The sequence below is a fragment of the Nelumbo nucifera genome, chromosome 5 (genome assembly GCF_055504915.1).
Source record: "Nelumbo nucifera cultivar China Antique chromosome 5, China Antique-T2T, whole genome shotgun sequence".
NCBI lineage: Eukaryota > Viridiplantae > Streptophyta > Magnoliopsida > Proteales > Nelumbonaceae > Nelumbo > Nelumbo nucifera.
The window spans coordinates 76678608-76699380 of record NC_142653.1 but is presented as its reverse complement, the minus strand read 5'-3'; the positions used below and the strand labels follow the sequence as shown (position 1 = coordinate 76699380).

The 20773-nt window shown below is 37.6% G+C and overlaps 1 protein-coding gene across 3 annotated transcripts in view; it reads right to left on the bottom strand.

Annotated features, from left to right (window-relative positions):
• LOC104593928 (tetratricopeptide repeat (TPR)-containing protein) overlaps nt 1–20773 on the bottom strand; it is a 106861-nt gene that overhangs the window by 41263 nt on the left and 44825 nt on the right. For all 3 annotated transcript variants that reach the window (XR_016076189.1, XM_010254026.3, XM_010254027.3), the window contains exons 6-7: nt 11629–11886; nt 9320–9466 (exon numbers count right to left, since the gene is read on the bottom strand). Coding sequence is in view for 2 of the 3 variants with exons in the window: in XM_010254026.3 (XP_010252328.1) it covers nt 9320–9466; nt 11629–11886 (405 nt within the window). In the remaining variant the exon portion in view is untranslated. The remainder of the gene's footprint in view (nt 1–9319; nt 9467–11628; nt 11887–20773) is intronic.

The following is a 20773-nucleotide window of genomic DNA, read 5'->3' as shown; positions in this document are numbered from 1 at the left end:
ACCACCTCAAACCAGATTAAAATCCCAAGGACAAAATCTAGCTGGGAAGGAGAAGCATCCACAAAACACAAAGTATCATCTGCAAATTGGAGAATATTGACCTTTTCCCCCTCAGGAGCAATTGCAAAACCTTCCCACTCACCAGAATCAGCTGCCTTTTTACAGAATAGAGTAAGTATTTTCATAACACAAATAAAGAGAAAGGGGCACAGGGGGTCATCCTGTCTTAGACCCCTAGAACTAGTAAAAAACCCTACTGACTGACCATTAATCAAAACTTAAAACTTGGGAGAGGTTATACACACTTTAATCTAGTTTCTCCATTTCTGCCCAAATTTCATTTGACGCAACACAAAATCAACACACCTCCAGTTAACATGGTCATAAGCCTTCTCAATATCAAGTTTGCAAATCAAACCTGGGACACCCTCTCTTCTTCTTGAGTGAATCAGCTCATTAGCAATAAGAATAGAGTCAAGCATCTGCCTCCCCGGGACAAAAGCACTTTGATTGTTTGAGATAACACTTCCTAACACACCTTTCATTCTCTCAGCAAGAACTTTAGCTAGGATCTTATAAAAACTGTGTAGAAGGCTGATTGGTCTGAAATCTTTAATTTTCACTACCCCTTCAATTTTTGGAATGAGGGTAATAAAAGTAGTGTTTAAACTTCTTTGAAGCGAAGCATTATCATAAAATGCCTGAAAGACATAAAATGCCTGAAAGACATTCAGAATGTCTTGCTTCACAAAGTCCCAGCATTTAATATAAAAGAGGTTGGTAAGACCATCCGGCCCTGGCGATTTATCATCCGCCAACATGGTAATAGCAGCTTCAATTTCCTCCTCCATAAAAGGTCTCTCAATAAAAGAAATCTGGTCTTCACTCAACTGCTTGAAGGGAAGGTTTCTAGGAAAGGGTCTGAAGGTCCAAAACTCTTCATAAAGATTTTTATAAAAGTTAGTTGCCACTACCTTCTTCATTTCGGCATCAGATTTCCCCACTCTTTCCTCCCACTCCAACTTACTGATTGAAGAAGCTCTTGCTCTAGCATTTGCCATTCTATGAAAGAAATAAGTGTTTTTATCCCCCTCTTTTAACTAAACCACTTAGCCCTCAGACTCCACTTGATTTCTTCTGTCACAGCCAACTTATCATAATTAACCTATGCCTGGGATCTCTTTAATCTGCTTTACTCTGATAAAGGACCAATCTCTTCTGCTGAATCAATTTCCTTAATGATACTCAATAAAGCTCTCTTTTCAGTTTCTGAATTCAAATTTTTCTCCATTTTCCAGATTTTTAGTCTCTCTTTAATGGCACTAAGTTTTTTTTCCAAGATGAAAGAGCTAGTACCAACCACCTACAAGTCTTTCCACACAGTCTTCAACAAGGGAATAAGATTAGCATCTTCAAACCAGGCATTCTCAAATTTAAAGGGGTCTCTGATTTTTCCTCTAAAGCCACAGACCAACTGGATTGGAGTATGGTCTGAAACTGGCCTAGGGAGGGCAATTTGCTTAAAATCAGGGAAAAGCTCTTCCCAATTATAGGAAACCAAGAACCAGTCCAATCTCACTAGGGTGGGGTTGTCTTGATTATTGGTCCAAGTAAAACGACTACCTTGAAGAGGGAAGTTCATCAACTCAAATCTGTTAATAAAATCAGCGAACTGAAGCATCGCTCTTGACAAAGTAACATTAAAGTCACCTCCAATAACCCATGGGTAAGACAAATTTCCCCTTGCCTCAACCAATTCTTCCCAAAAATTCTCCCGGAGATTTCTGTCTGTAGGGCCATAAATATTTGTGATTTGACAGATATTACCATCAGTAAACTTCAGAACTAAGGAAACTGAAAAGTTTCCAATGTGAGAAGAGATTAAACTGCAGACAGAAGGATCCCAAAGGCTCAACAAACCCCCCGCACTCCCCATTGCCAATTTTGCCTTCCATCTGACCTCTCCCTCCCCCCAGATGCTTCTAACAGTTGCAGCATCCACACTTTCCAGTTTAGTTTCTTGAAGCAGGATAACCTTCGAACTCGACTTCTTCAGAGATGCACACACCACTAATCTTCTTCTTCCCAAACCCAAACCTCTTACGTTCCAAGATAAGATTTTTAACTCCATTAAAAACAGAAAGAACAGAGCAAAACAACTTCAAGCTTAAATTTTTCTCCTCCGCCCCCCCCCTCGACATCCCCTCACTGCTACCTGCCTTATCATTTAAACCCCACGTCAGCCTCATCATCTCTCTACTCCTCTTAGAGTTTGTTCCACCTTTCTTTGCCACTAATTTCCCTCTCTCCAGAAGAATTCTTTGTTCAACTTCCTCCAAAAATTTAATTGTTTCATCCTCCATTGTGATTCCCAAGTAATTACCCAATCCCAAGAGTTTCGAGGAAACCCAAGAAGAAGAAGCAGAAATATTAGACTGCTTACCTCCCAAATGACGAATTAGATGTCTTTCCTTTGTTATTACTCAGCTGAGCCATGCTTCCAATTGCCTCTCTCAATTCAATTCCTCTTCCCCCCCCCCCCTCCTGTGATCTAAGCTGATGAGGTTCCTCCCCCCTATCTTCAAACTGAAAATTTGAGTCCACCATGGCAACGGGGTCAGCATCAACCAAATTTTCTTCCACCCTCGCCAACACTAGGTGATGGACATCCATCCTGGTATCCTCCATGAAAGGTGAAGCTGATGGACACTGAGGGCTAGGGGGTTGAGGATGAACAATCTGAACGCTGGCACTACCCTTCGAAACCATCAGCGGAGAAACCTGGTTCTGAACATGCTCTTCACGATTGTTCCCTACTTTCTTTGGAGGCTGGCTGGACCACCAAGGTTCCCTATGGCTCGGGCTACAGGGTTCATTCCTACAGAGGAGAAACTTGGGTTTACTACTTGCTTTGGGCCCAAGCCCACTACCGAACATCTATGAAGGACCCCTAGCCGGGGTTGGTTGGATCGGTGTGGTCTTCTTAGCCCTTATTAAATTCTCCTAACTCAAGCACTGTTTGAGGACAGGAGACTATCGGTTCTCCCTACAACTTTTTGGCGAGCTTTCCTCCATGGGTGCCATGCGCATCTCCACTAAACACCATTTAATTAAGTTTTTTATTTCTTCAATTCCCAAGCTACGCCCATTCAACCCAAAATTTGAATTTTGAACTCCTTTGATATTATCCCTAGCCGGCACATCTTGACCCTCCAAACCATCCAAGATCGAATGGCTCGGGTTGGAACTGATTCTATCTCCATCCTCACCTTCATCAGCCACCGGAAAAATTCAGCGGTTATCGGAAGTCAGGTTTAACGTCACTGAGACGCATTTGAGGTTGAAGATTTTCGCCAACATCCTCCAGAACTAAGGTTTTAGAGAACTCAGATGCCACTCTCCCCTCTTTTTGGGGCTTCCCGTTTCCCCGATCTCCCCACTTCTATCTACTCACAGCCGGCAGAATCTTCAGCCAGATTTGGACAAAAAACAAAGCTTCCCCCACGGCAATATCCACCTTATTCGGGATGGACTCACCCCTGCGCACCTTCATTTTGACCCACTCACAGGTTGCAACCTCTAGAGGGGAATCGTCAGTCTCAATGAAACCCCCACACACATCTCCAATGGCTTTAATCACACTTGGACACTAGAGAAGTAGGGGAAGGTCAAAAACCCTAATCCAAATTGAATCCATACGATCAACTTCAGAGTGAGGCTCCGGATAGACGCACCCCTCGCTTGCACCCCACCAATCCAGCAAGAGAGAGTTCCTTCCCATTTGCCACGGCCCATTACGCAAGATCCACTCCGCTTCAGCTCTCGAGGGACAAATGAACAAGAAAAGATCATCTGCCATTTTCTTCACCCTTGTTCCCCGCACCTCCCTCCACATTCTACTTGCCCATATCTCCACCTCTCTAACCCCCACCCCCCACCAAAATCTCCCTACCAAACAGTTATGTAGAAAGTCCCTTCTTGCTTCAACCGCCTGAGTCTCTATTACTGCTACCAGTTTATCTTCCAACATTTTGACTTCCGTAACGCCAAAACCAGGCCATGCTCCCGCAGCCACTGCTTTGCTATAGGAAAAAATGGTTCTTGTCCTCGCATCCTTCTCTTCTCTTCATTACCAATTATTTGCTTCCCATCTCCTCTTCCCTCCAAAAGATTTCCTGGAAGGGATTTTACGAAACATCAGGTCCAGAAATCTTCCTTCAACACTCTTCGAGAAAAAATCACAACTCTCCGTCTATCTCTTCATCTCCGAGCAACTCTGAGCATCTCCAACTATCTTCGAGCATCTCCGAGAGATGCTTGACATTTTCTTATTGAAGATATGTTAATTCCTGACTTGGAAATGAATAACATCTATCAACCAATACAAATCAATGTACAGGTTATGTCTATCAATGCCTTCACTTTTCTCCCATTCCATGAAAGCTCTTCTAGCAAACCTCTTGCCACCGAAAAAGAAAAGACCTAACAGTCTTTTTGTTTGTATTATGTTATCATGGTTAACAATGTCGACAATACTTGGCAAAATAGCCCCATTTTTCTAGGTGGCAATACAAAATTTTCCAAGAACCCTTTTTTCCCAAATATCTCTGATATTTTTTGAATATGTCAATAATATCTCAAATTTCGTTGATAGATTATATTTTTTTAAAAATTTTAGAATATTATTAAAAACTTTGTTATATTTCATTAAAATTGTCATAACCTTTTAAAAATATTTTCCTAAAACAACCATGGGAAATTTCTGATTGGGTAATTGGCCTACTATTTTGATATAATTCACTAAGTCACTATAATTCAAAAAAAAAAGTAAAATGCATATACCAATTAAAGAGTATTCCCAAATTAATCAAAATATCATCACCATCAATCACCCATGCCTTATCCCAACTATATGGGGTTGGCTACAAGAATCTTGTTTTGCCAATCTGTTTTATTTAAAGTCATATCAAATGTTAAATTATTAGTGCTAAAACCATTTCTTACAACATCTACCCATGTCCTTTTAGATCTATCCCAAGCTCTTCCAGCCCCTTCCACTTGTAACAAACATAGTCTTCTAGGCGCCAAGGCGAGGCAAGGTGACAGGGGGCGCCTAGGCAATGGATTCTTTTTAAGTAAAAACAACATATGCTAGGGTATTTCCCTAGGTTCCATAACCATCTTTCCTTAATAACTATCCATAATTTTCATAAGCAAATTATAAAATTCATGTTTAAGTCTAGAAAATCGACATATTTATGAGAAGAAAAAGAAGGAAGAAAAGAAAATTCAAAAAATATAGGGGCTGAACCCCTATTTTTGTTATAGGAAAAGAAGAAAAGAAAATGTGGAAGAAGAAATGTGGTATTGATTAGACAAAATTTTAAGTTCTTCTCTTACTTATTGGTTCATATTTTTAAGTCTTTGAGGGTTCAATACAGCAGTTAGCAATGTTTGTGTTGATTAATTGATTAAACCCTAATGAATAAGAAAATAACAAAAAGAAAGTAGTTTATAAACACAAAAAATGAATATTTTTGTTTAATGATGTCTATTTTATAATTATAATCTCAAAAAAATAACAATATAAAAGTATTTTATAAGACAATATACAACTACTTGGCAACTGGGCAAGGCGAGCCTCCAAGGGTGCCTTGTCGCCTAGGCGTCGTCTTGACAACTATGGTAACAAATAACTTCTACTACAGCTATTGGTAGTCCTCTATGCATGTGACCATACCATCTTAGTCTACTCTCTCTCATTTTATCCCCAATTGGAGCTGTTGGTGGCCTACTATCTCTCATTTTCCACTCATCCATCTTAGTATCTGAATTTCTGCCACACTTTGCACCATGCAACATAGTTGGCCTTACAACTGTTCTATAGAATTTTCCTTTTAATCTAAGTGGTATTCTCCTCTCACACAAAAGTCCAAATGCACCCCTCCATTTTTCCCAATATACTCTTCATTCAGTGACATCCTCCTCAATCTCTCACTTGTTATGAATTACTGGACCAAGTTACTAAAAATGGTTACATTGATTTATCTCTTGGTCTCCAACCCTAAGTGTATCCTGATTTATACTCCAATTATTACTAAATTTACATGTCATATACTTTGTTTTAGTACTTATTTTAAAACCTCTTATTTCTAAGGCATTTTTTAATAAGCTTAATTTGGAATTTAATCCTTCATTATTTTCATCAATTAAAACAATGTCATCTGCAAACAAGATGCACCATGCAGATAGATAAGGGCTAAGTGCTAAACCTTGGTGAAGACACGACATCATAACTGTAAAATATTAAGTCTCTCCCACCGGTGTTCTAACATTGATTGTTACCCCCACCTACAATCGTTAATTAGGTCTATGTACCTATTTTGAACCCCTTTCTTTTCCAAGACCCACCATATTATATATCTAGGAATTTTATCCTAAGTAGGGGTGATCATGGGTCGGGCCAATCTGGCCCATGATGACTTAATTAGGTCTATGTACCTATTTTGAACCCCTTTCTTTCCAAGACCCAACATATTATCTATCTAGGAATTCTATCCTAACTAGGGGTGATCATGGGCCGGGCCAGTCTGGTCTTGCGTCGGGTTTAGCACCAATAATGTCTTTAACCTAAATCCAAGTCCAACCCAATCAGTACCCTGGGCCTAGATTGCAAGCCCAAGCCCGAACCTACAAGCCGGGTTACCGGACTTGCCGAGCTTAATGAATAGTGACTTTGGGCCTATGACATCGAATAATAAAAATTTAAATTATTTAAAGCTTTATATTTAATAACATGTAATACATGCAAAAAAATACTGTACAAGACAGTTAAATTGGGCATGGCTAGCCTTTAGGCCCATGGCACAAAAAATAAGGTATAGGCCTCATTTAATTGCCAAGCCTGATTTGGCTTGGCTTACCTATTATTTTATAGATGAAGGCAAGGCCTTCATTCCCATTCTTAAGCAATGTGGGACTTGGAACAACACTAAATAGTTAGTGCAACCAACCTATTGAGTGTTTCCCCCAGTCCCACATTGCTAAAGAATGGAAATGAAGGCAAGTCCTTCATCTATAAAAGGCTTTACTTAGGAGGACAATTCTCGTGGTAGAATTGACTCAAGTGTTGACATGCGTCTATTCATAAATAATTATATAAAAAATAAACATTTAATAGAAAATAAGATATGCTTGTGTATATATAAAATATAAAATAAACATATATTATAATAGAAAAATATGTATATTATATATTATATATGTTGAGTTGTGGGCCGATTTTATTTGTTTTTATTTACATAACTTAGTAAGGTAGTTGTTGGACCTTAGGCCCATTAGTTTATGTTTAAGTTAAGTGTGACTTTTCAGCTTCTTACAAGTAGCCGACTTACTAAGGGCATACTTGTATTTGTACACTATTTATGAGTAAATAATCTAATGAAAGGGGGTGGCCAGATTAGTTTTTTGGCTTCTCCTCCATTCCCTTCTATCTCTCTTCTCTTTCTTTCTAGCAGAAACCTTTTCCTCTCTTCTTTCTCTTCTTTCTTTTACAAATTTTATACCAAAACAGGTTATCAAAACATTTCTACAATATATTTAGAAATACATATAATATTATATTGCAGGCCAGGTTGGGCCCAGGCCGAGAAATTTGCAGGTCAGGCTGGGCCAAGTTTCCAGGCCAGGCATGATCACCCCTAATCATAAGCCTAGATCAATGAACACCTTATGAAGATCTTTCTTCTTTCTAAACTTTTCTACAATTATTTCAAAGGAAATATATGTTCCATGCATGATCTCCCTAGCATAAAGCCAAATTGGTTCTCTAATACACTCATTTCAAGTTGTAATCTTTGTTAAATTATTCTCTCTCCCAAAGTTTCATAGAGTGGCTCATGAGTTGAATCCCCCTATAGTTATTAAAACTCCGTATATCACCTTTGTCTTAAATATAGGCACCAAACTAGTGTTTCTCCAATCATTAGGCACATTTTTGTATTTTACTATCTTATTAAATAGCTTAATTAACCATAACAAGACTACCTCTTCCATACCTTTCCACACATCTACCGGAATCCCATCAAGTCTTAACACCTTTCCCTTCTTTATCTTATTTAGTACCACTTTTACTTCACTAACTCAAACTTCACAAAGGTACACATTACCTTTAACAGTACCAGTATTGCTAGCTTCTCCTCCATTAGCACCCTTTCCACACATTCTCCATAGTTTCAATAAGAGTTCAATGGCATCAAAAGTTGATTTTGCAACAAAACAGGATGAAATGCTGGAAGCTTTCAAGATCTAATTTTGTTGGCATTGGTTTTTATATATATACTTGAGGACTACTTGTTCTCTTCTTCCAATATAGTATTTCTCCTATATATGAATCAATTTCTTTCATACTACCAAAAAGAAAAATGCTACTAAAAACAATATAAGGAAAAAATTTGACAATTTTGCATTTTGTTAAGATCCAAGTAACTGGCCTATGAATATTAGCATGGGAGGTTCTGCATCCCACATCAAAGATGATGAGAGTGAAAAAGTATTCTGGCTAATTCCAATCAGGTGTGCAAAGGGTTATCCAATAGACCATGCCTTTGCATAAGAATGTTTTTGGAAACAATAATCATCAGCATTGTTGATATTGGATCACTGTCAAGTTTATAAAGAAGAAGACATCAAAAAGCAATATAAGAAAAGTTGCCCATGAGCTAGTTTTGAAGTCTTTCTATTAAAGGTATATAATCTACAATCTGTTCCATGAGCTAGTCATGTGACAAGTCATGCACTCATTAAGGTGAATTTAGTAGACTATAGATCAGTTTGAGCGGTCTAGAAGTAAACTGAAGGAGGATCATTATTTGTTGTTAAAAAGGTTTTGAGGGAAGAAACTAGATAATTTGTTGAAGCCACTATGGCAGCAATTTGGAAAAATCTAATAAAATCTGTATTAAGTTCTTCCCATTTCTCTGGTTCAACTCCAGGGATTATAGACTGAAATTTTGCCTGAAATCAGGTTTATTTAGCTTCCATACTTTGCTTTATTCTTCTTCATCCAAGTTTGTGTAATATATCTATCACATATTCATGAAAATGCGAACTCCAATTTCTCCGGCCATGTAATTAGGGAAAGTAATTCAAATAAATCAAATGAAAGATTATCAGAGTTTTAATTCATTAGTATCAAACCTATCTTGCCAAAAACTAAGCAATGCTGCAGCAAAGAGGAAAACCATATAAATATTTCTTTGTCAAAGCAGTATCATATTATGGTAACCGCGCATAAAAAATGAGTAAGGACACTTCTTACATTTTCATTCCCAGTTTTCTTCTCTAGCATAAAATAATATTTCAATGCAGATTCATGATGCCCAAGATTCATATAAGTGTCTGCAACTTGAATTATTAAGTCGTTTTGATCATCTGCATGCTCCATCTCCAAAACCCTGAAAAGAATCTAAAATGCATTTTGCGAACTTCAGTAATAATTCAGAATATCTTTTTTTTCCTTATTATAAAAAAATCTAAACTTAATCATACAAAGAAGTTCCTAGCGTGGAATGCATTACTATTACTATTGCAGAACAATAGTAAAACAAAAATAAAACGATGAAATGATAATAATAATAATAAGGAAATAAAAAATAAAAATACAAATATTAATATTATAATAATACTTTTGAGTTTCCCATAAATATTCTACTGTGATATTATTTTATTATTATGTTGCTAATACTTTTGTTATTATTTTACTGCCTTGTTATAATTTTCTTACTATTTTATTATTTTACTATAATTTGATTACTATTTTATCTATAAAATATTAACAAAAAATAGTAGGAGTATGTTACTAATAATAAAGTATGAATGAAATGTGCAAAAGGTTCTTTGGGGATAAAAACTAAGAATGTTGTCAGGTCTGATATCTAAACTGAAGTGATAAGAGGTCTTAAAAGAACATTCTGAAGTCTAACTTCAGTCATGCAAGACAGACCAAAAGAATAATACATTAGTGACATCAATAAGTCAGGTTTGGTATTGGTCTGCATCAACCCAAACCCAATGTAGGACGGGTTCACTTGACCTAAGGCTGACTCCAAACACCATCAAGATTGACCTGAACTCAACCCTGCAAAGTTAGATCAAGGCAGATTTACCACTTAACCCAACCCATTAACATCCCTAGGTCTAGTAATAGCCATAGTAACATGATAGAAACCCTGGGAATGCTGCATTGTCAACCATTAGCTCTCCTCGCCCAAAACCAATGTCTAACTGCACCTCATACAAATTTAGAACATCCTGACTCAGAATATGTTGCTTAGCAAACTGAAACTCAAGGTTGAATCTTGCCAAGAACTCAAACACCTTGTTCTTCACAAGTGTTGTGTTTTGTTTTAAGTCTTATGTGCACCACCTGACCTCCTCTAAGTGATAAATTTCCTCCCAAAGAGACTAAAGAGACAACTAGATAAGTGCAAAGACACTGGCATTTACCCACCAAAAAAAAAAGAAAAATAAAAAACTCCTACTTGGACTCTAGCTGCTAATTATATTCAGATTTCAAAAAAAAAAAGTAGAAATTTCCTTTTTCAAACTTGGATACTATAACTCAACAATTCTCTCACTATAAGAAATTAGAAATTAATAAAAATTATTAGACATGATAGACTATAAATAGTAATCGTGAAAGTTACTATAAATAGCAACCAAAGGAATTATTATAAATGGCAGTGAAGTTCCACCAGTCAACCTGTTCACCTCATTTTGAAGATAATTGCAGAACCCAAAAATCAGTCACCTTAAATCCTTTAGTTGGATACTTCCACATGTAGGACTGAACTGAAAATCTATAGTATTGGAGTACTATAAGTGTAATTTAATGCCACCAAATTTCAACCAAATCAAACAAGGTTTGAACATTCAATCAGTGACTTATTTTTTTGGTCAGTAGTGCACTCTGCAGGTTGCGTCTGGCATCTTGTCTTCCATTTCTTCCTTTGTGCAAGTTGCAACCTGCCACAGAACTGCTGATATCAACAGGTCATAAGGAACCACTAAATCAGCAGAGAATGATCTCAAGAATATCCAACTATAGCTCTAACATCTAATACCAACTTGAAGTGGTTTAGTTGAAGATTCAAAAAGAAAACACAAATACAACAGAGAACAGAAAGAATAGGAGAAAAGAAGATATGAGTGAATGTGACAGACAGGTCATTCAACCACTCTCACTAATATTTATATCATACTCAAATAAAAGGGAAAGGATATTGCAGTCCCTGTTTATCTAAATACTGGGGAAAATAACCCTGAATAGAAAATGTGGGACTACCAACAGATATAAGCATTTGTCCATATATTCAGAGAAACATGTACACATAATTGATGTCAGAAACACATCTGCACAGAGATCGATATCATATTTCATAAATGCCACCTACACATAACCATAGTTAATATATGCAGAGAAATATGCCAACAAAATTTCTTCAAGGACCATAATCGCACAAAGATGCTATCAGCTCTTTTAAAAGCTCAACACGCAATTCAGAGTTATAACCTATAGTTCAAATTAATCTTAAGAGCAAGTTAAAATACACACAGAATGAAACAAACCTCAGCATTTTCCATGTTACCAAGATGAACATTGCAAATTCCTGCCCTCACAATTAGATGTAGTGGAAACTCCTTTTCAGAGGAGTAAGTGGATTGTATATTTTCAATCTGCTGAAGAGCTTTAGCATATGAATTAGTTTCCATGTGTATGGAAGCTAGTACATTAACCACAGCCCAATCGGTATCAGTTGGATGATCTTTGATATAGTCCTCAAGAATGCTAACAGCACGTTCAACCTGACCACACTTTTGGTACATCTGAAAGCAAATTGACAAGAAAAAGAAATGGAAAATCAGGTTCCTGACTATATGAACAACTAAAGGTATGCAGCATATCAGATGTAAAAGCAACTCATTAAGAGACATTTGGAAGTATGTTCAAAAGGGTTAGACATTATGAAAGCAGAGTTATAATATAAGTTCTCCAGACTCCAGAAGTCTTAAAAGAATAATGATCACAGGCATGAATCTTTTGCACTCAGAGACAATTCTTTTTGGAACCCCCTTCCTTGCACTCTCTTTTAGGAGTTTGGAAAGAAGGACCACCTTGCCAACGATATCCCAGACTTTATGCAATTATGCCCCAACCAGCAACCATAAAAACAATGTTGGGGCCTCAGGACTTTCCCCCCTTCAGGATTATCTTGGATTTCAGTTTTAGAAGAGGCCTTAGAGAAATGGAAAGTGAGATTTCTTTTTTCTTTTTGATATGTAAAAGTGAGGATGTTATTTAACTGATTGAAATCCTTAATAAGGTGTTCATCCTTAGAGAGGGTCATGATAATAAGGTATGATCAGTGGATCCCTTGGGACAATACTCCTGTAAATCCGTTTCAAGGCTCTAAACGAAGAACCTTTATCCCCATCACAGTTCCCTTATCACAAGGTTCTGGTTGGACCTACACCACCAAAAATTAAACCATTTCTGTGGGAAATGACTCTTAGGGTTGTTAACACATGTGACCAGTGAATTAAAAGGCGCATCTGAGGCATGCCTATGCACACAGGCGAGGCACATTTTAGGGTATGCGCCTCGCCTAGGTCCTAGGTGCAGCCCTTTCAAAAGGTGCATGCCTGGTGCGCCTCAGCCCAGGCATGCGACTTTTGAAAATTTAACATTTTTTTTTTTTTGCTTTTTTGGAACCTAGCAGCTGGGCCAAGGCCTCTGCCCCTGGACCCCCTTGCCACCCCTCTTGAGGCAAGCCCAAACAAGTCCATGTTAAGCTAATGTTGTTCATCCATTCATCCTAATAAAATATCTTCTTAAAAAGCAATTAAAATTATAAAATCATTATTTTTAAAGTGGTAACTAAGAATTTAAAACCCTAACATGGACTTGTTTGGGCTTGCCTCGAGGGGTGTGGCACAAAGGCGGCTCGTAGAATCAGTAATATAATATGTTTTACATCACATTAGATACTTGAAGTAATGCAATTGAGGAAAAAAAGAGTTGTGGGTTTTACATGCTTGAAAATGTTTTATATGTTTGATTGTATTTTTAAATTTTCATTCAAATAGGGCTTAGCAAAAGGGATAAAGTCTTTTGGCAATCAGTGCCTCATGCAGTAATGTGGGGTGTTTGGGATGAAAGAAACACCCGTATCTTTGACAATAAAAGCAGAACCTTGGAGGAGTTGATCTCAGATATTACCTATCTTTGCATCCTTTGGTCGGTGAATTCAGATCTATTTAAAGGACTTTCAGTCAATGATATTATCAGAAATATTCACCCCTTTCTGTTTCTGCCTCATCCTCAGCAAACTCCCTTGAGGCATCCTGTTTCCATCAGTGAAGGTGTGATAACCCTTAATTTTGACGGATGTGCCTTAGGCAATCTGAGCTTTGCAGGTATTGGTGGTACAGTAAGGAATGAAAGGGGCAATATCTGCTGGACTTTTAGTGGCCCAATCGGTTGGGCCGACTCCACAAAGGCTGAAGTGATGGCTGCTCTCACCGGAATCAGGATAATTAAGAATTTGGGAATTCAGTATTTGATCATTGCAGGTGATTCAGCAAATAAAATAAAATGGTTAAGAGACAAAAAAGGGGGCCCTTGGAGACTTTATCACTATCTGACTGAAGCTTGGGATTCTTTGGATGGATTGAATGTTAACTTAGTTTGGATTCCTAGGGAATACAATCATACTGCAGATGGCCTAGCTAAACTTGGTGTGTATTTGGAGCATCTGTATAGCGACAAGCTTCCTCCATTGTAACTTGCAGGGGTCCCCCCCCCCCTGTTTTGTATATCTCCTCTTGTTCCCCCCCCCCCTTTATTCTAAATAAATCTTGGTTAAATTTTCTCAAAAAAAAAATTTCATTCAAATACGCTTTACATCTTATGTTTATGTATTTTAATTTTACATAATAGGTTTTCTAATACATTTATTTTAAAATTAAAGTTCATATTTTTTATTAATATTATGTTTAGTAAAGTTGCGCGCCTCACCTCGCACCTCAGCCGCCAATGGGTCTTTGCGCCTTTTTTGCGCCTTGCTCTTTTAAAATACTGCATGTGACAATCTACAAAGAAAAAGTAAATCATGATGCACACCCTTTCTTGTCTGGGAACTATGCCTTGCAAATGAGAAAGTGCTGATCATCAATCCCTTTCTTGTTCCTACACATCTAAGGTATGGAATCATCTCATTCTTCTTTTTGGATTAACTTCGCCTAACCCTTCAAATATAATTATAACGGAGCTTTTTACACAAAGGGAAAAAATTCTTTGGAAGCGTTTCAGCTGACCTATGGAGAGTTTGTGGTGAATGAATCGAAGAATGTTTTACAACATAAAACAAAGAGGTAGTCACTGAAAATGTCATGGTAAGGACAACCCATTGGGTGCTGAGTTGTAAAGACTTCAACATAGTTGTCTAGGTGGACGCTAGGCGACAAGGCGCCCTTGGAGGCTCTCCTCGCCCAATCGCCTAACAGTTTTTTATAGTGTCTTATAAAATACTTTTATATTGTTATTTTTTTGAGATTATAATTATAAAATAGACATTATTAAACAAAAATATTCATTTTCTGTGTTTATAAACTAATTTCTTTTTCTTATTTTCTTATTTGTTAGGGTTTAATCAACACAAACATTGCTAACTGCTGTATTGTGTTGGAAAGGGATGACGAGGATTATTCCTTGTGGAATCCGAGTCAGAATCTTTCCTATTTTTTAGTTATTTATTTTCTTATTTAGGCTGTGATTATTTTCCTTTTTTTGGCTGTGTTTTCGTTTCCTTTTTTTCTTTAGGCTAAATTAGTGGGTTAGTTTCCTAGAATAGCTCCTAGATTGATTCTTAGAAGTTGTATATATTTGTACAGATCTTCTCAATGAAATTAGAATAGAAATCTTCAAACATTTGTTTCTATTTTCATGGCATCAGAGCCTGCGATGATGTCTGGAACGAACCATTCTTCATCAACAGTGGACTCGAAAGCAGTAGATTCAACCATGAATGCATCGAGATCCCTTGGAACCTCCTTCACCACCTCTGACATAAGCCATTCTCTGCAGATTACCCAACACAAATTAAATGGGTCCAATTTTTGTGAATGGTTTCAATCCGTTTTGTTAGTGATTCGAGGAAAAGGAAAAGTGGGTTACCTTACTGGTGAAATCCCTCCTCCAGCAAGCAGTGATGCGAGTTACAAGACATGGGAAGCTGAAAATTCCATTGTCATGGCGTGGTTAATCAATTCCATGGAGCCGCAAATAGGACGCACGTATCTGTTTTACAAGAATGCTCACGAAATATGGAAGGCTATTCAGGAGATGTACTCAGATCTTGGAAACACGTCTCAATGTTTTGAAATTCGTTCTCTCCTGCGGAACATAAGGCAGGGATCAATGTCAGTAACAGAGTACTACAACAGGCTGATTGATCTATGGCAAGAAATGGATTTGTTTTATACAATTCCATGGAAGTGTACTGATGATGGAGTACTATACAATCAAGTCCTTGAGAAAGATCGAGTATTTGATTTTCTTCAAGGTCTCAATAAAAACCTAGATGAAGTACGAGGTCGTATTCTTGGAATCAAACCCTTGCCTTCACTTCGTGAGGTGTTCTCTGAGGTTTGACGAGAAGAAAGCAGGAGGAAAGTCATGCTGAATCCTCACACGGAAACCTAGAGGAACAATCTCAAGGATCTACACTTGCATCTACTTGGTCTCAACCTCAGAAGAAAAAAGAAATCCACTTGTTGTGTGAACACTGCAAAAAGGTGTATCACACAAAGGAGACTTGCTGGGACATTCATGGAAAACCTCCAGATTGGAAACCACGGAATCAGAGGAAAGGCAACCCTCAGCTCATGTAGCCGAATCTGCTGAGACAAAGAAGCCTAACACAACAGCTTTCACACCGGAACAAATGGAGATTTTAAGGTCTCTTCTTCACCAGCAACAGATTTCTGAGGCATCAGGTTCTACACCTACAACAACAATTGCACAACGAGGTAATATCTCATCATCTCTATTATCACGAAAAGATGATATTAATGACTGGATTGTTGACACCGTTGCATCAGATCATATGACAGGACATCATACAGCCTTTTTGAATTATAAAAAATCTGATTATGAGATAAAGTCTCAGTGGCAAATGGGAATACAATAATTGTGGTTGGAGTTGGACATGTTTTTTTCCAAGAACTTTATTTGAAATTTGTTCTTCATGTTCCGAGTTTAAGATATAATCTCCTTTCTGTTAGTAAGTTAACTAAGGATCAAAATTGTAAAGTAACATTTCTTTGTGATCGATGTATATTTCAGGATCCGTCTTCGGGGAAGATGATTGGCAATGCTGAAGAACGACATGGTCTCTACTATCTCTTTCTGCATCTAGTTCGTTGAATTCAGATGTAATTTAATGGCACAAACGCTTAGGGCATCCTAGTTTTCAATATTTGAAACATTTGTATCCAAACTTATTTCTCAATAAAGATCCTTCTTCTTTCATTGTGAGTCATGTATTCCTACGAAACAGTCCAGAAAAAATTATCCTATTCACAATTACAAACCTTCCAAACCGTTCCATCTTGTTCACAGTGATATTTGGGGAGCATCACGGGTTGTGGATTTAACAGGCAAGAGATGGTTCATCACCTTCATAGATGACCATACTCGTGCTTGCTGGGTCTATCTCTAGAAGAACAAATCTAATGACGGGTATGCGTTTCAACAATTCCAGAAAATGATAGAGAATGTGTTCCAATGCAACATTCACGTACCTCGCACAAATAATGGAGGAGAGTACTTTGCACAGATTCTTGGAGATTACCTCATTTAGAATGGCATATTTCATCAAAGCTCATGTACATCTACCCTACAACAAAATGGGGTTGCAGAACGAAAAAAAAATCGTCATTTGTTGGAGGTAACTCGATCACTCATGTTTGCTAGTGCTGTTCCACATCATTTTGGGGGAGAATCTATATTAACTACTGCCTATTTAATCAATAGACTTCCATCAAAACCCCTCAAATTTCGTACACTAGTCAGTTGTCTCCAAAAAGAATTCTCTCATATTCGTTTACTCAACTCTCTCCCACCAAAAATATTCGGGTGTTCTGTGTTTGTTTATAATACCAGTCCTACTCGGGGAAAACTTGATCCAAAAGCCATCAAATGTATCTTCATAGGATATTCTCCCACTAAAAAAGGATATAAATGTTACAATCCTGTCACAAAAAAATTCTATGTATCCTATGGTGTTACATTTCTGGAAGATCAATCCTTCTATGCCCATGATTCTCTTCAGGGGGAGAACTTAATTGTAGATAATCATTGGGATCCTTCGATATCTCTTCCTGTGTCTTTGCCCCTGTCTCCATCAGTGTCCACTTTACCATCCTCTGAGTCTCCACCATTACCCCTACTAGATACAACCACAGGTCTTGGTCAAGGGGGAGAATCAGTCCAACAACAAAGTGAACTAATTGTTTACTCAAGAAGGCCCCGTGTTACTCAACAAAACCAATCATCAGAACCTATGGCGGATTCACCACAAGATTCACAAAGAGGTGTTGTTACAATTGATGATCTGGATGTTCCCATTGCTATAAGAAAGGGGGTAAGATCTTGTACTCAACATCCAATTTCAAATCATTTGTCATATTGTCGTTTATCTAACACTCATAGGGCATTTGTATCTCAACTTGATAATGTAACAGTTCCTGCAAATATATATGATGCCTTGAGAGATTCAAAATGGAAGGCTGCTGTTTTGGAAGAGATGAAGGCACTAAATGACAATAATACATGGGAAGTTGTAAACATGCTTGAAGGGAAGAAGTTAGTGGGCTGTAAGTGGATTTTTATGGTGAAAGTAGGCTTGGAAGGGAAAATAGAGAGATACAAGGCGCATTTGGTTGCTCAAGGGTATACGCAAACATACGGGCTTGACTACGAAGAAACTTTTGCACCAATTGCAAAATTGAACTCTATACGGGTTCTCTTGTCTATGGCTGCCAACTTGGATTGGGAATTGCACCAAATGGATATTTCAAATGCTTTCCTGAATGGAACTCTTGATGAAAAAGTCTACATGAAGTTGCCTCCTAACTTTGAAGACAAAGAAAAACCAGGATCAGTGTGTAAATTGAAGAAGTCTCTGTATGGGTTAAAACAATCTCCTAGGGCATAATTCACTCGATTCGGCACAGTTATGAAAATATTTGGATACACACAAGGACAGGCAGATCACACCCTATTCGTAAAACAGTCAAGAGATGGAAAAAAATTAATCTTGATTGTGTACGTTGATGATATGGTAATCATGGGTGATGACAATGATGAGATTACAAATCTCAAGGGCCTACTACAATCTGAGTTCAAAGTTAAGGATCTTGGAAAACTTCAGTATTTCCTTGGGATGGAAATTGCTAGAAGCAAAACTGGTATTTCCATTTCTCAAAGAAAATACATCCTAGATCTATAGAAAGAGATAGATGTGGTTTTGGCCTTGTAGAAGAATCAGTGAGATAGTAGAGACCAAGTCGTTCTTCAGCATTGCCAATCATCTTCCCCAAAGACAGATCCTGAAAAATACAGCGATCACAAAGAAATGTTACTTTACAATTTTGATCCTTAGTTAACTTAAACAGATTTCAAATAAAGTCCTCCGAAAAAAACATCTCCAACTCCAGCCACAATTAATGTATTCCCATTTGCCACTGAGACTTTTATCTCACCATCACATTTTTTTTATAATTCAAAAAGGTTGTATGATGTCCTGTCATATGATCTGATGCACCGGTGTCAACAATCCAGTCATTGAGATCATCTTTTCGTGATAATAGAGATGATGAGATATTACCTCGTTGTGCAATTGTTGTTGTAGGTGTAGAACCTGATGCCTCAGAAATCTGTTGCTGGTGAAGAAGAGACCTTAAAATCTCCATTTGTTCTGGTGTGAAAGTTGTTGTTTAGGCTTCTTTGTCTCAGCAGATTCGACTACATGAGCCGAAGGGTTGCCTTTCCTCTGATTCCGTCGTTTCCAATCTGGAGGTTTTCCATGAATGTCCTAGCAAGTCTCCTTTGTGTGATACGACTTTTTGCAGTGTTCACACCACTGGTGGTTTTCTTTTTTCTTCTGAGGTTGAGACCGATTAGATGCAAGTGCAGATCCTTGAGATTGTTCCTCTAGGATTCCATGTGAGGATGGGCTCAGCATGACTTTCCTCCTGCTTTCTTCTCGTCGAACCTCAGAGAACACCTCACGAAGTGAAGGTAGGGGTTTGATTCCAAGAATACGACCTCATACTTCATCCAGGTCTTTATTGAGTCCTTGAAGAAAATCAAATACTCGATCTTTCTCAAGGACTTGATTGTACAGTACTCCATCATCAATACACTTCCATGGAATTGTATAAAACAAATCCATTTCTTGCCATAGATCAATCAGCCTGTTGTAGTACTCTGTTACTGACATTGATCCTTGCCTTATGTTCCGCAGGAGAGAACGAATTTCAAAACACTGAGATGTGTTTCCAAGATCTGAGTACATCTCCTGAACAGCCTTCCATATTTCGTGAGCATTCTTGTAAAACAGATACGTGTGTCCTATTTGCGGCTAAATGGAATTGATTAACCATGCCATGACAATGGAATTTTCAGCTTCCCATGTCTTGTAACTCGCATCACTGCTTGCTAGAGGAGGGATTTCACCAGTAAGGTAACCCACTTTTCCTTTTCCTCGAATCACAAACAAAACGGATTGAAACCATTCACGAAAATTGGACCCATTTAATTTGTGTTGGGTAATCTGCAGAGAATGGCTTATGTCAGAGGTGGTGAAGGAGGTTCCAAGGGATCTTGATGCATTCATGGTTGAATCTACTGCTGTCGAGTCCACTGTTGATGAAGAATGGCTCGTTCCAGACATCGTCACAGGCTCTAATATTTTTATATTGTTATTTTTTTGAGATTATAATTATAAAATAGACATTATTAAACAAAAATATTCATTTTTTGTGTTTATAAACTAATTTCTTTTTATTATTTTCTTACTTGTTAGGGTTTAATCAACACAAACATTGCTAATTGCTGTATTGAACCCTCAAAGACTTCAGAATTTGAACCAATAAGCAAGGGTTTAAAGTTTTGTCTAATCAACACATTTCTTCTTTTCATATAACAAAAATAGGGGTTCAGTCCCATATTTTTTGAATTTTCTTTTCTTTCTTCTTTTTCTTCTCATAAATATGTTGGTTTTCTAGACAAAAAACATGAAGTTTATAATTTTCTTATGAAAACTATGGATAGTTATTAAGGAAAGATGGTTATGGAACATAGGGAATTATCTAGGATATGTATTTTTCACTTAAAAAAATCCATCTCACCTAGGCGCCCACCTAGGTGACTAGGCGACAAGGCGCCCCCCTGTCACCTAGCCTCGCCTTGGAGCCTTGAAAACAATGGACTTCAAAAGGTCTATTCTTTGATGATGTGGTTAGGTTGTGGTAGCAAGTTATGTAAAATACACAATATATTACTGTAAACGAGATCGAGTACCTTGAAAGGAAATCTTGCTAGTTATGCTTAATGGGTTTTCTGCATCTAATAACCTGTTAACGACAAGTACCTTGAAAGGAAATCTTGCTAGTTATGCTTAATGGGTTTTCTGCATCTAATAACCTG